This window comes from Sturnira hondurensis, unplaced genomic scaffold, assembly GCF_014824575.4.
Source record: "Sturnira hondurensis isolate 20B ecotype Veracruz unplaced genomic scaffold, ASM1482457v3 Scaffold0020642, whole genome shotgun sequence".
Taxonomy (NCBI): Eukaryota; Metazoa; Chordata; class Mammalia; order Chiroptera; family Phyllostomidae; genus Sturnira; species Sturnira hondurensis.
Window position 1 is genome coordinate 5,300,921 of NW_028093273.1, and position 13,677 is coordinate 5,314,597.

Consider the following 13,677-nt stretch of genomic DNA (forward strand, 5'->3'; position numbering starts at 1 on the left):
AGTGGAAATGGAACAAAGAGGGAATTTTTGCAGGTATGGCTGGGAAAATAGAGTGAGGCTGGATTGTGGAGACTATTGTATATCCTATGAAGGATTATGGTTTTTATTCTGTAGGTAATGGTGAACCAGTGAACATATATGTCTGGAGAAGCAAGGTGACCTGATCATTAGGAAATTTATTCTGCCTCTAGTGTATAGGATGATGTAGCAAGAAGACCCCTGGAAGCAGGGAGAGAATAAGCTAGTGTGACCATCCGCATGAGAAGTAATAGGGGTTTTATCCAGTTGGCATGGAGAAGAGAAGACAGATTTTACCTGAAGAGTCAAATAGGGCTTGAATATGGGACATGGACAAGAGGGAGAGAGCAAATATCATTGAGACATTGCTGGTTGAAACAAGTCCATCTTTAAAGAGACATAGGGATAACTGGAAAAGGAGCAGGTTTCAAAGGGGAAAGATGAGCTTAGTCTTAGACATATTGCTAAATCACAATAACAGTATTTGAAAAAGTTGAATAATGTATTTTTATTAGAGTATCATTACGTGGAAATGGTGACTAATACAATGGAAAATAGATGTGAATTGTAGAGAGGAAGGGAGGAGAGAGAGAGAGAGAGAGAAATTAGAGTAGAATAAAAGCTAAGGAGAATATCTTTGTGTTTACCTTATTCTAAAAGGGAAAAAAGTCCTGAATCAAATTTGTATTCCCATGTCTTCTTCATCATGGGAGCTGATGTCTTGGAATCCAACTCAGAGTTAAGATCAATTAATACTTTACAATCCATACCAAAATGCTAAGAATAATTAAAGACTTAATGAAACACTCCTAGAAAAAATAGTAAGGGAGCCCTGGCTGGCATGGCTCTGCTGGTCAGAGTGTCGTCCTGTAACCTAAAGGACACTGGTCTGACTCACGGTCGGGGCACAGGCCCACGTTGCCAGCTGGATCCCCAGCTGAGGTGTGTGCAGGAGGCAGCTGATTCGTGTTCCTCACATCGCTGTTTGTCCCTCTCTCTCTTCCCTTCTCTCTTGAATGAGAATAAAACAAACCTTTAAAAAATAGTAAGGTAAATTATTTAATAACAGGCCATTACTTGAATTGCTCTCTGGGGTCTTTCTGCAGTGGTACGGATGTCATTAAAACCACAGTAAATGATGACTTTGTGATGCGTTCTAAGCCATTTTAACTCTGGCTGGTCCAAACCTGTCAGGAACCAGGTCTGTTCCTACACTTGTGAGTGACAACCTCGCTTCTGCTTCCCAAAGTGATGTGGATGCAGATTGTGAAGTAACATTCACGCCAGGCACTGACGTAACCATCTAGATGCTCGAGGCCCCCAAATGGCATTTTCCTACAATTATATGGACAATGAGCAAAACTTGATTTATTTCTTGGCTTGAAAAGTCTTGTGGGTCTGATACTGCAGAGAGCACTTTTGTGGATGAACTGAAGAAATGTACTAGTCTGAGAACACTTCTTTTTTATTTAATTTTTAAAAAATCACAAAAGTGATACATTTCCTGCTTAAAAATTAAAACTACAAAACACTATAAAATAGGGTGAAATCTCATTGCCTTCTTTTCTACCATTTCTAAGTTTCCTCTTCTCAAAAGCAGCCAGGCTACAGGTGCTTTTTTTCTTTTCCTTTTTTCTTAGCAGATATTATTCTATTTGTACTTTGAATGATTTTGCCCACATGCTGAGAAGGATTGGTAGAGATTCGGTGATATACTTATACCCAGAGAAACTTATTTGATTCTGTGTTGTTAAGGAATATGACCTGTTGTTTGTCTGACTTTTTTAAAAAATTGAATCTATTGGGGTCACACTAGGTCCTATAGATTTCAGGTATACATTTCTATGATTCATGGTCTGTATACTGCATTGTGTGCCCACCACCCAAAGTCAAATCATCCTCTATCACCATACAACTGGCCTCCTTTATGCTTTACTGACCCCCACTCCCTTCCCTCGGTCACCACCATGCTGTTTTCTTTCCCTCCCTCTTTCTAAAGTCTCTTCTGTGTGGACACCTGTGTAGTCACATCCACGCCACCCCTTCTCTGCCACACAGATACTCATTGCTTATCACCTGCAAGGGTTAATCCCTGTGGACTGACACACAACTTTTGAGAAACTGATGGAAGATTTGGTGCTTTCTCTGGAAACATACACAAACAGCACAGATACTTGCATATACTTACGGGATGTTTAAGGAACTCCAGAAGCCCAGAGTCCCTGAACTTCAGGTGAACAGGGGTATAAATGAGCGGAGAAGCTCTCAAAGCCAGAGCCCGAACACTAGTGCTGTGCCCCACTTTCCTACGCAATGGAGGAGATGCATTATCATTGTGTCCATTTTGTCCTCCTATATTGTGGAAATATTGATATTATAGTTTATTGATTTCATGGGGATTTTTTGAAATCCTTAGGTTCTACATATGGATAAAGGAGATGAAATGGAACAGGAACAGGGACCATTCAAAAATTTTTGTGACTACCCTTAGTGTGAGTAGGTTTGATTACCAGAGACTCAGCTTGCTTTTCAGGAATACCCTGTACTCCCTACCTGGTCAAAGATTTATATAATACATGTGGTATTTTTCCTTTAAAGAATAAGATTATAATTGGGTGGGTGGGTGCCTGATTAATTTCTAATATATTTATTCTATATGTTTATGACATTTGGGGGGTATTTGCATATGTCAATACTTTAGATAAGACCCTGACAATAAATTACTTATTTTACAGAAAGTCTGTGATATGGAAAGGGGCCCCGATGAGAAACTAGATGAAAATCAGCACTTTGCTTTAAGGAGTGGTCCTCACATCCTTCCGCTGACCAGGAAAGTCTATGAGTTCTACAGCGCTCCAATTGTCAAGTTTTGGTCTTATACGGTTGGTTTCACTGTAACAATTTATGATGGTTAATAGCTAAGGATAACATTGATAATGATACTGTGCATGATTTGCCAACTTCTGATTGAATGTGGAATTGCAGTTAGATAGTGGGGGGAATGACTAAGGAGGTAGAAAAGAACACTGGAGGGAGGTGAATAAAGGTTAGAATAAATCTCTCCGACTTCAGGAATGAAAGAACGAGCATTTTCTTCTTTTTTGAGTGCTTTCTCTTAGCGAGCTGGGACTGAGCACTTGAAGCTTTGTGACCCAATAAAATGAACAACAGTGGTTATAGAATTAAGTGATGGGGTAGATTTTTCTTGGACAAAAAAGTTAGCAGTTTAGTCCATTTTTTTCTTTGTAGGAATAATCTGTAATATAGCCAAAAATGCAAGTGTTATTTTTGTCTTCAAGGTGTATGTTTCTAAATATATAGAGCACAAAAAACTGTAGCCATTTAATTATATGAACAAATACTGAATCTGTGATGGATAGTAGAGATACAGAGAAAGCATGAACTGTATTTTAAATGTGTAGGGTGCTTTTCACACTTATTCATACTTAAATTGCTCATGGCTAAGATTTTGTATTTTCTTTTCTTTTTGTTATTTTTTAATGATCCTTACTCAGGATATGTTTACTGATTTTAGAGAGAGGGAGGGAAAGAGGAAGAGAGACATTGATGTGAGAAAGACACATCGATGGGCTGGCTTCCTGGTGAGACCTGCAACCTATGTATGTGCCTGGATCCAGCATCGAACCCTCAAACTTTTGGTGTGTGGGATGACACTCCAACCAGCTAAGCCACCTGGCCAGGGCAAGATTTTTGTGTTTTTAAAAACACTTGAATTGTGACTGTAAGAGGATATTTATCTGAATGTGTTATATTCCAAAATATTTACTGGCTCAACTACACACTAATTTTATGTACTTATTCAATAAGTACATAGCTCTAAATAACTTTCACCTGTTTTCAAAAGTCAAATCTCCTTTCAAATAATATTTCACCATTTTTGGATCTTTTTTAAAGAATTTGAAAAAATAAAAAGAGAAGCAGTACCACCAGTCTCAACAGTGCTTGAGTGTCTGGCCACCGTGAAACAGCGACAAAAATGTAAAAAATCACCGCTTGATAGAACAAACTTATTAGCTCATGTCACTGAGGGGTCCTCGAGTGTCCTCAGACATTGAGACACGGACCTAGGCCACTATAGAGTTAATAGACTTTACCTTAACTTTCTGATACACTTTTCCTCCACAGCTCCTTCACTCCTAGGCAATACCTTCAGAAGTGGTTTCAGCCATTCCCCATGTAGAACTAAACTTAGAAGACTGAGGAAAGTTAGGTAGAGCTGAAAAGAAAATGTGAGAAATTTGGATCCAAGTAAAAAATAATACTCTTGTGGGATGAACAGCCATCTTCACACTCACACCCATTTGTCTCTCCTCTGATCTGGGCCTTTAATACACGTGTCGATCAGCTGGCATTGCGTGGGGTCTCTGAAGCTACTGAGGGGGCTGCACCAGCTCCTGCATTGTTGGCAGCCTCGGAAACTGGTAAAGCCTTTCTGGCGGGCAGTTAGTCCTACGTGTCACAGTTTTAAATGCGTGTACTCGGCTATTTTACTTCTGGGAATATACCTTTAAAAAATTATTTTATTATTATTATTTTTAAAGGGCTGGTGAGTGTCTGCCGGGTCTTGAATCACCCTCACAAGCAAGAATGGTTATTAGCTGAAGCTTGAATCCAAGTACCTGCTGAGCTAAACCAGCCCCTATCTCTGGGAATGTATTTTAAAAATATAAAAGGGTTAGAAGAGATTACAAGCCTATTATCACTATGTACATACGTATGTGTGTGTTTAGCATGTTTTAATTCTTTGGGGAGTTTGGAAATTTATGTTTAATATGCCCAATTAGTACTGAAACATGTTCCTGAATGTCTACCGTGTGTCGGGCCAAGCACTGAGGTAAGAACATCAACTGTCTTTAATGTAACTGAAGCTGGACAGTACTTTTCCCACTAACCGGAATGTTTCAACCAACATTAACTAAAACTCCCAGCAGTAGTAAATGCCATGATTTAGTATATTTGAATATAGGTACCTACTGATGCTACTCATTTGGCATGCTTGGCACACACACGTTTTTCAAGTTTAAATGGAGGGGAAGGTGTGTGATTCCCTCTTGGGTTGCTGTGAGCTTGAAAATGCCCATTCTGGAACGCGCAGTGTTCCGGAAATTCTGGTCAGGACGAGACAGTGGCTCCTTCCCTTGCATTAGAAAACAGTGGTTTTCACTCTTGCCACTAAATCCTAGAACAGAAAACCGGAGCCTTGTGTTTTGCTCGACAGTAGGTCACCAATAATCAGAGTGTGGTCCCTGTTGTGTTTTCGTGTTATCCTGTTGCAGTTTGCACGTGTGTCTGTTCAGCTCGGTCCTTGTCTGCTTGGCCTCCTCCGTTATCACCGTCACTCATGTCCAGGGAATGTGTGTCCCCCCCTCACAGATGGTGTATTTGGCGTTCCTCATGCTGTTCACTTACACTGTGCTGGTGGAGATGGGGCCTCAGCCCAGCGTGCAAGAGTGGCTTGTTATCCTCTACATCTTCACCAACGCCATTGAGAAAGTCAGGGAGGTGAGCTAGCCCCTCTGGCTTTGCCGGGTGCATGCCTCTGCTCCGTGTTCTGGGCCCTGGTGATGGAAATGGGCGGGTCCAGGGGGAGGGGGAGACGGCCAGTGCTGATCCTCAGTTGTGTGCTGCCGGAAGGGTACCGAGGAGAAAACCTCTGATTGTAATCCTTTATCCTTGCCGAACACTTTCTTTTGGCTGCTGCTCTTTGAAAGCAGTTGTTTTCAAGGACATCTTAGTGTGTTTTTGAGTTGTGGAGTGATGCTATCAAGTTTTCATTAAGTCTTCCAACTTTTGCATTTCCAGGAAATGTTTTTTTTTTAAATAGTTTTTTATTTTTCATTTATAGTGAACATACAATATAATGTTTGTTTCAGGTATATAACTTACTAAGTGGTCACCCTGATAAATACTGTACATAGTTATTACAATATCATGGACTCTATTCCCTACGCTGTACTTCGCATCTGCCGTCATTATTCTGGAACAACCCATTCTTAATCCCTTCACCTGGTCCACGAAGTTTCCTAGCCCCCTTCCCTCTGGAAACCACCAGTTCTGTTTGTTTATTTTGTTCTTTAGGTTCCACATACCTGTGACATCATATGTTGTTTGTCCTTCTCTGACTGACTGATTTCACTGAGCATAATACCCTCTAGGTCTATCCATGCTGAAATGGGTTTTTAAGATAAGATTGATTTTTTCATAGCCTAGCATTACTTACATGTTATCAGTTCATCTCAGAATGGCAAATAAGTGGTGAAAGTTATACAACAGGTAAAGAGTTTATTTATCGCTTTTGGAAGATTCTGCTAAATACCCTTGAAAATTCAAGCTGAAAATCCCTCTGGGGCAAGTAGTCCAAGAAATGAAACAAGACAAAATTTTTGTTTTTACTTTACAATGAGTCGCCTAAAAAAATGTTCCCATGAAGTTACAACAGAGTCACATACAGCCATGACTTGCGTTGTTTTGGATATCAATGTGCATGTGTCTGTGTGTGTGTGCATTTGCATGCATTGATTTTTCTCCTAGAGCTCATGGGGCCAGATTATGGAATTCTTTGGTTTCAAGCCAGTCTTGTTTGTACTTGGCTGTACCTCATGAAATGAAATTATATGAGGCCTGTCCAGAAAAAGTTCAGCCACTTTTAATGTAATGAGAATGGTTTGCACAACGTCTATAATTGGCGTCTATAATTTGGCTGACTAATTGGCAGCCAAAAAGAGTGGACTAGAGTGTGCATACATGAACAATGACAACTTCGCTGTAGTAGTCAGTGGGGGCAGTACATACCATTGAGTGAGACGGTGTACTGTGTCGACATCGCATTCAAAATGACTGAGCGAGTAGAGCAATGAATCTGCATCGAATTTTACTTTAAGCTTGAACATTCCTCCATGGAAACTATTCAGATGATTCAGAAGGCCGCAGTTGTGGGCAACTGGCGACTGGCAGCTTTGTCATGACAACATACCTGCGCACGCATCATATCTTGTGCAAGGTCTTTTGCCAAAACCCCAAATCACCCAGGTGACTCAGACCCCCTACAACTCAGATTTGGTACCTTACAACTTCTTTCCCAAAACTAAAATCACCTTTGAAAGGGAAGAGATTTTAGATTGTTGATGAGATTCAGGAAAATATGATGGGGCAGCTGTTGGGGATTGGGAGAACTGTGTGAGGTCCCTACTTGGAAGGGGACTGAGGAGTCATTGTCTTATGTACAATGTTTCTTGTATCTTCTTCAATAAATGTGTCTATTTTTCACATTACATTACTGGATACCTTCTGGACAGACCTTGTAGATCCATTGCAATATTAAGTTTTAAAGTGTCTTAGTATTTCCCTGTGTTAGTTTAGGCTAAATGAAAGTTAGAAAAACTACTTTAATAAAAAAACCTCCTGTTTGGGGTTTCAAATATTTAGTTAACACTAACAATGACATTAAAATGTTTTTATAGAATTGCTTAAATAATTATCCAAAGATAACTTAAGTTGCCCAAATCCTCTATTATTTTGCAGGATTCAAATTAGTCTTTAAATTAAGCAGTTGATATATTAAAGAAGATGATATTGATAAAACTCTGAAATTATACCTCATTCTTTAAGTTTGTCCCTTCCTTTCTTCTCGTAGGTTTGTAGTTCAGACCCTGAAAAGTTTACTCAAAAGGTAAAGGTATGGATTAGTGAGTACTGGAACCTCATGGAAACAGCGGCTACTGGCCTGTTTTTGGTTGGTTTTGGCCTTCGGTGGGGCGATGCTCCTTTGCACACAGCGGGGAGACTTATTTACTGCATTGACATCATATTCTGGTTCTCTCGACTCCTGGACTTCCTCGCTGTGAATCAACACGCAGGTCCATATGTGACCATGATTTCAAAGATGGTGAGTACAGGCTGCTTGTGTACTCTCATGTGCTTTTTAAAGCATCTGCATACTTTGATGGTTCCCATTCAATAGTTTAACTTTGTTTTCCCCTGATGCAAAGTTTGATGAGGGCTCATCGGGGGCTGTCTTCTACCCAGTGACTCGGGGATCCAGAATCCTTTCGTCTCGTGACATAGTGATGTCAGCCTATGGCTTCTAAGGTCTCTGGTGACGAGGAATGAGTGGGATGGAGACAGTCTAATGGCTTTTAACTGCTGTGGGAGGGAAGTGACATAAGTCACTGACACTTCATAGCCCACCGGCCAGAGTAGATCTCATGGCCCCAGCCCCAGGGAAGGAAGGCCAAGAAATGGGAAACGCAGAGCAGCTCTCAGGGAGGAGCTGTGTCTGCCTCGGTAAACACGTGCGTTGAGCTGATGTACACGCAGCAAGTGAGATGAATCATATAAATGTGAAACGAATCATGTAAAAAACCTTTAAATTCTAACACAACAGTCTGTATTCTATAAGCTATCCTCTATGGTACGTTATAAAAACAAGGTTTACTCTGAATGTAAAGGCTAAGTGATTGGGAGTTAGGAACCGCTGGATTTAACAAACATCATTTCAGAGCTGCTTTTTGCATTTTTCTTTTTCTTTTTTTTTTTTTTTTGGTTTATTTGGGGATCTCTACTTTGTCAGAGTGCTCAGTAGCCTGGAGGTCATCAGCAGATTCTTTGCCTGCTCCATTTCTCAGACTCCAGTCCATTCTTGAAGATAATTGTGTGGCTAGAGCACCATTCCCTGTTTTTTTTTTTTTTTCCTTTTCCTAACCTCTGGTCCAGTTGATGAAAAGTTAGGTATTAGCTCCCCACAAGCTATTCGCATTTCATTACTTCTTAGAAAAAGAAGCACAGACCCTCTGTTGTTAGGATACTTGTGCTGTTCCGTAGACCACGTTGACAGGGGTACCTAGTGTGCAGGGAAAGCAACATGGTTCAGTCCGAGGAAGTGCCGCCATGTGGGGACCCGGGCATTGGGGTCAATGACGGGACAGTCTTGTTATTGGCAGGTATAATCATGATGGTTGCTAGCATTTCACTGTTTCAAATTTCAAATCTGTGGTCAAATTCTTGTTATGCTGCACTGTTTTGCAGACAGCAAACATGTTCTACATTGTGATCATAATGGCCATAGTCTTGCTGAGCTTTGGGGTGGCGCGCAAGGCCATCCTTTCCCCCAAGGAACCTCCATCTTGGAGTCTTGCTCGAGATATCGTCTTTGAGCCATACTGGATGATATATGGAGAAGTCTACGCAGCAGACATAGATGGTGCGTAGGAGATTTCATCCGCAGCAGAAACTGAACTTTTGCAGATAGTAGAATAAAAGTCTGAAAAATAATTATCTGAATCTAAAAAATTAAAAAAAATTATGATATTTTAGCCCTGGCTGGAGTGACTCAGTGGATTAAGCACCAGACTGTGAAGCAAAGTGTTGCTGCTCTGATTCCCAGTCAGGGCACTTGCCTGGGTTGCAGGCCAGGTCCCCAGTAGGGGGTGTACAAGAGGCAAACACACATTGATGTTTCTCTTTTTTCCTCCCTTCCCCTCTAAAAATAAATAAATAAAATCTTAAAAAAAACCGTTGTTAAAAAATGGGTTTCTGCTAAGTTAATGTGCTAAATATTTGCTTATTATCACTGGACTGTGATTCATCTTATCTTATTCTTTTAAATTTTTTTTTTTTTTGTAGTTTGTTCAAAGAATGCACCCTGCCCTCCTGGCTCTTTTCTTACTCCATTTCTCCAAGCCGTCTACCTGTTCGTGCAATATATCATCATGGTGAACCTGTTAATCGCTTTCTTCAAGTAGGTTATTTTAATTAAATGTGGTTATTCTGTTGCGATCAAAATGGGGACAGATATTTTGAGTCAATTCACATGTATTTTGAGCATGCAACCTTTGTTTTTTGTGTGCTCCATATTTTATTACTATGGTTTAAAATTACTATGGGCATGAAGCTACTGTTAGAAGAGAAAAACAATAAAAAGAAAGTATAATAAAAGTAGAATGAAAGGAAATCATGCCCTGTCAACCTCATCGACTGTACTGTTGCCATGGTTTCAATTATTACTTAATTGCAGTGAATGATTTTCTTTATTAAGTAATCATTGGAACCATGGCAACAGTACAGTCGATGAGGTTGACAGTTGGCTAACTGCCTTACCTGGCGCCTTTGTCTTACCTGGTGACAAAGGTTAGCTGGTATCCTTTGTTGGTGTCCTCAGCAGCTCATTTTGTTTTCTCCCCTGCATCACCCTTCACCTATTCTCAGTCTCCTGTTCTGGGTCCTCTTCCCCTTTTGGCATTGGAATGTCCCTGGGCCCAGACCTTGCTCATCTTTTGTATACGCTTTGTTTGGTGCTCCTGGTCAATTTGCTTTGTGTGCTGACAAATCCTATTTTATATCTCCAGCCCCATTTTTTCCCTTGAACTTCAGTCCTGTAGTTCCAACTGCCCCCTTCCATTGCCAGTCAGATATATGATAGATTTCTAAAAACTTAAAGTCTCAAATTCTTGATCTCCCCTCTTTTCCAACAGGTATTTGTTTTAGTTGTAGTCTCCCAAATCTGTGACACAGACCACAAGTGTCTGTCTGTCAAAGTCCCATCTTCTCACCTGATCAAACCAAACACCTCAATTCATTCTCAATGCCTCCGGTACTTCTAACTCCAGGGTGTTGGGAATGCCGGTTGACTCACCTTCAAATAGGTCACCACCAATCCAGCCTCCTCTCACCGCCTCATTTATTTCTCTGCTCCTGTCTTCGGCCCTGTATTCTGTCATAAACGCAACGATGCTTTACAAACATGCATTGGATGATGTCACTCTTTGGCTCTAAATCCTTTAATGGTTCCCCATTTCCCTCCTGGTAGAAGTCAAAGTTCCTACCGTGACCAAGGGGGCCCCATGGAACTGGGCTTACCTTCCACCTCCCAGATCACACATCACACTACTCCTCTCCTAATTAGTCATTCTCCAAGCACACAGACCCCGCACAGGTTTTCAGCAACACAGCTGTGTCTGCATCTCCTGCTCCCTCTGTATGGAATGCTCCTCCCAGATGTCAGTGTGGTTCACTCTCTTACCCTTTTCAAGTCTTCGCTCAAATGGCATTTATGAGTGAAGCCATTTCTCTGTGTGTCATCTCCTTGGCATGCCTGGTCCTCCTCACCTTTCTTTCTTCACAATCCCTTATATATACAAATGTGTTTTATAATTTACATCTTGTATTTTTCTCTTTATCTGGCTTCTCTACTGGAATATAAGCTCCTCAAGGATACTTTTTTTTCTTATGAATTTATCCCAAGCACTGACAAAATAAAAGGAAAATCAATGCATGAACTCTTAAGCAAAGAAAGTAGAGAAGATAAAGGCCGGAGGGAGGCAAAATAAATGAGCATACCTAAAAAAATAGCTTGTGTGTAATGGGGGTGACCCACCTTCCTGCTTTTTCCAAGATTATATGGTAGCTATTACCACTTCTAGCTCCCACATTTTATGAACTTTAAAGTTTATCAGTATTTAGTTATTATAGTTATTTTTTGATATATCAAGTAATATTAAGAGAAATGCATAAGATTTTTGTATCTCCAAGTACATCAGGTATGAAGAGAGGTTGAGAAATCCTCACCTAGACCAATTTTCTCACTTTAGAGGTGAACACGTTAAAGACCAAACAAGCTGAAAAAACCAGCATCGGACTCCTGGCCCAGGGGCCCTGTCCAGACTCTTTATGCTTATAATCACCAGGAACCTGAAATTCACTTGGAATGTCTGCACCTGTGGCGGGCAGACTGCAGTCACACTCAGCGAGGCAGTGGCCTGCAATCCGGTGGTCCTCAGAGTCGCAGGTGGCCAGCTGGGATAAGGTCTGGTAGATAACGAATTGGTATAAGGTCTACTGCTAGAGTTTCTAATTCGATGGTTCTGGGATTGGGCCCAAGAATGTGCATTTCTGGCAAGTTTTTAGGTGATGCTGTTGCTTCCGGTTCAGTGACCACACTTTGAGAACCACTGATAAAAACCAGTCTATTTCCTTCATCTACTTTATGGACCAAGTGAAATGTGCCCTCTCCTCTTATTCTAAAGTGGCCTTTTCTAGGACAGTCCGGGCTCCTTTTCTTTATTATTACTCTAGTTTAGAGTTGCCTATATTTTTATTTGATAAATTTGGCTGCCCTACTCAAGTACTTCTCTGCCATCTTTCTCTGAAGAGGCTCAGTTTTACATTAGCCTAAGTGAAATGTTAAGATAGTCATTCTATTGTGCCATAGTTTCACTGTGCTATAGACATAAAGCTAAGTCGTTAAGGATAATATGTTGTTTTAGAATAAGTGAGTAACTGTACCACCTACCACAACTTCCATCAAAAGCTCTATAATATCAGGTCCTGGCTGGTGTGGCTCAGTGGGTGGAGCAGTGGCCTGCCACCTGAAGGGTCACTGGTTCGATTCCTGGTCAGAGCACCTGCCAGGGTTGCCACCCAGATTCCTGTATGGATATGGGGGTGTGGGAGAGGCAACCTACTGATTGATGTGTCTCTTGTGCACTGATGTTTCTTTCTCCCTCTCTTTCTCTCTCCCTTCCCATCTCTCTGAAAGTAAATAAATACAATCTTTAAAAAAAGTTTTGTAACATCAGGATATTTATTGCACCAGCTGCATATTATAATTGATTCAGTTAAAGGAAGAATCCAAGGGGGCCTATCAATAAGCAGGTGCTTTCATTGCAAAGTTCGTCTAAATAATATATGTAGCTTTTAAGTAGAAGCTGTGCTTATTAATTTATTTTAGGATGAATTGATTCTTTTCCCCTGTCTCTTCTTCATTAATATTGTGTTGTTTGGGTGTTTTAACTAGGGTTATTCTAGCAGTTCTCATATTTGACATTAGGAGAATCTCTTCATAAAGCGAGTGATATCGAGGAACATGAGAGCTGTTTACCATGAACGATGAATTATGGACTGAAAAGAGTTTATGTGAGAAGAGGTGGTAAACCAAGAATAGTGTTAAGGTCCAATGGGCAGTTTCTGTTCATAGCATTTAAAACGTTAGCATTTTCTCCTCTTTGATTGTAATTGCTACCTCTTGCTTATTATTCTGATTAGCATATTTTGTTATAGAAGGTGATTAATGTATTTTGTTTGGTGGGAGAAGAATTACAAATGCCCTGGATATTTTTTTATTGGCTAATTGCTGGTAGTGTCAGGTGGCTCAATCATGAAATATGGAAAATAAAAAAAGTCTTATATTTCAGGATTGCATATTAAAATATTGTCCCTCTTTTATTACAAACTACAGTAATGTTTACATAGATATGAAATCTATTTCAAATGAGCTGTGGAAATACAACCGCTATCGCTACATCATGACCTACCACGAGAAGCCGTGGCTGCCCCCGCCCTTCATCCTGCTGAGCCACGCTGGTCTCCTCCTTCGCCGTCTCTGCTGTCATCGAGGTCCACGTGACCAGGAAGAGGGTGATGTTGGCTTAAGTAAGTTTTTGTGTAGGAGGAAGAGTGAAGGTTGGAGATTCAAGGTGAAGACACACCCAAGCGGTGTCAATTAAATTCAGGGCACGGGATGGAAGGCTCTGGGAGTATCAACGGAGGAGCTGGGCCTAAGAAAATGTTAATACATTGTCGTTGCGTGGTCATAGTCCATTTCCCTAAAATTAATTGATACTTTGGAAGAAAGGAATAGGCAGG

The 13,677-nt window shown here is 40.7% G+C and overlaps 1 protein-coding gene across 8 annotated transcripts in view; it reads left to right on the forward strand.

The window, feature by feature from the left end:
• The window catches only part of TRPM6 (transient receptor potential cation channel subfamily M member 6), a 150,696-nt gene that overhangs the window by 91,430 nt on the left and 45,589 nt on the right, over window positions 1–13,677 (forward strand). For all 8 annotated transcript variants that reach the window (XM_037030310.1, XM_037030308.1, XM_037030309.1 and 5 more), the window contains 6 exons: window positions 2,754–2,900; window positions 5,413–5,541; window positions 7,673–7,924; window positions 9,064–9,238; window positions 9,661–9,775; window positions 13,271–13,464. In XM_037030310.1, coding sequence (XP_036886205.1) covers window positions 2,754–2,900; window positions 5,413–5,541; window positions 7,673–7,924; window positions 9,064–9,238; window positions 9,661–9,775; window positions 13,271–13,464 — 1,012 coding nt within the window. The remainder of the gene's footprint in view (window positions 1–2,753; window positions 2,901–5,412; window positions 5,542–7,672; window positions 7,925–9,063; window positions 9,239–9,660; window positions 9,776–13,270; window positions 13,465–13,677) is intronic.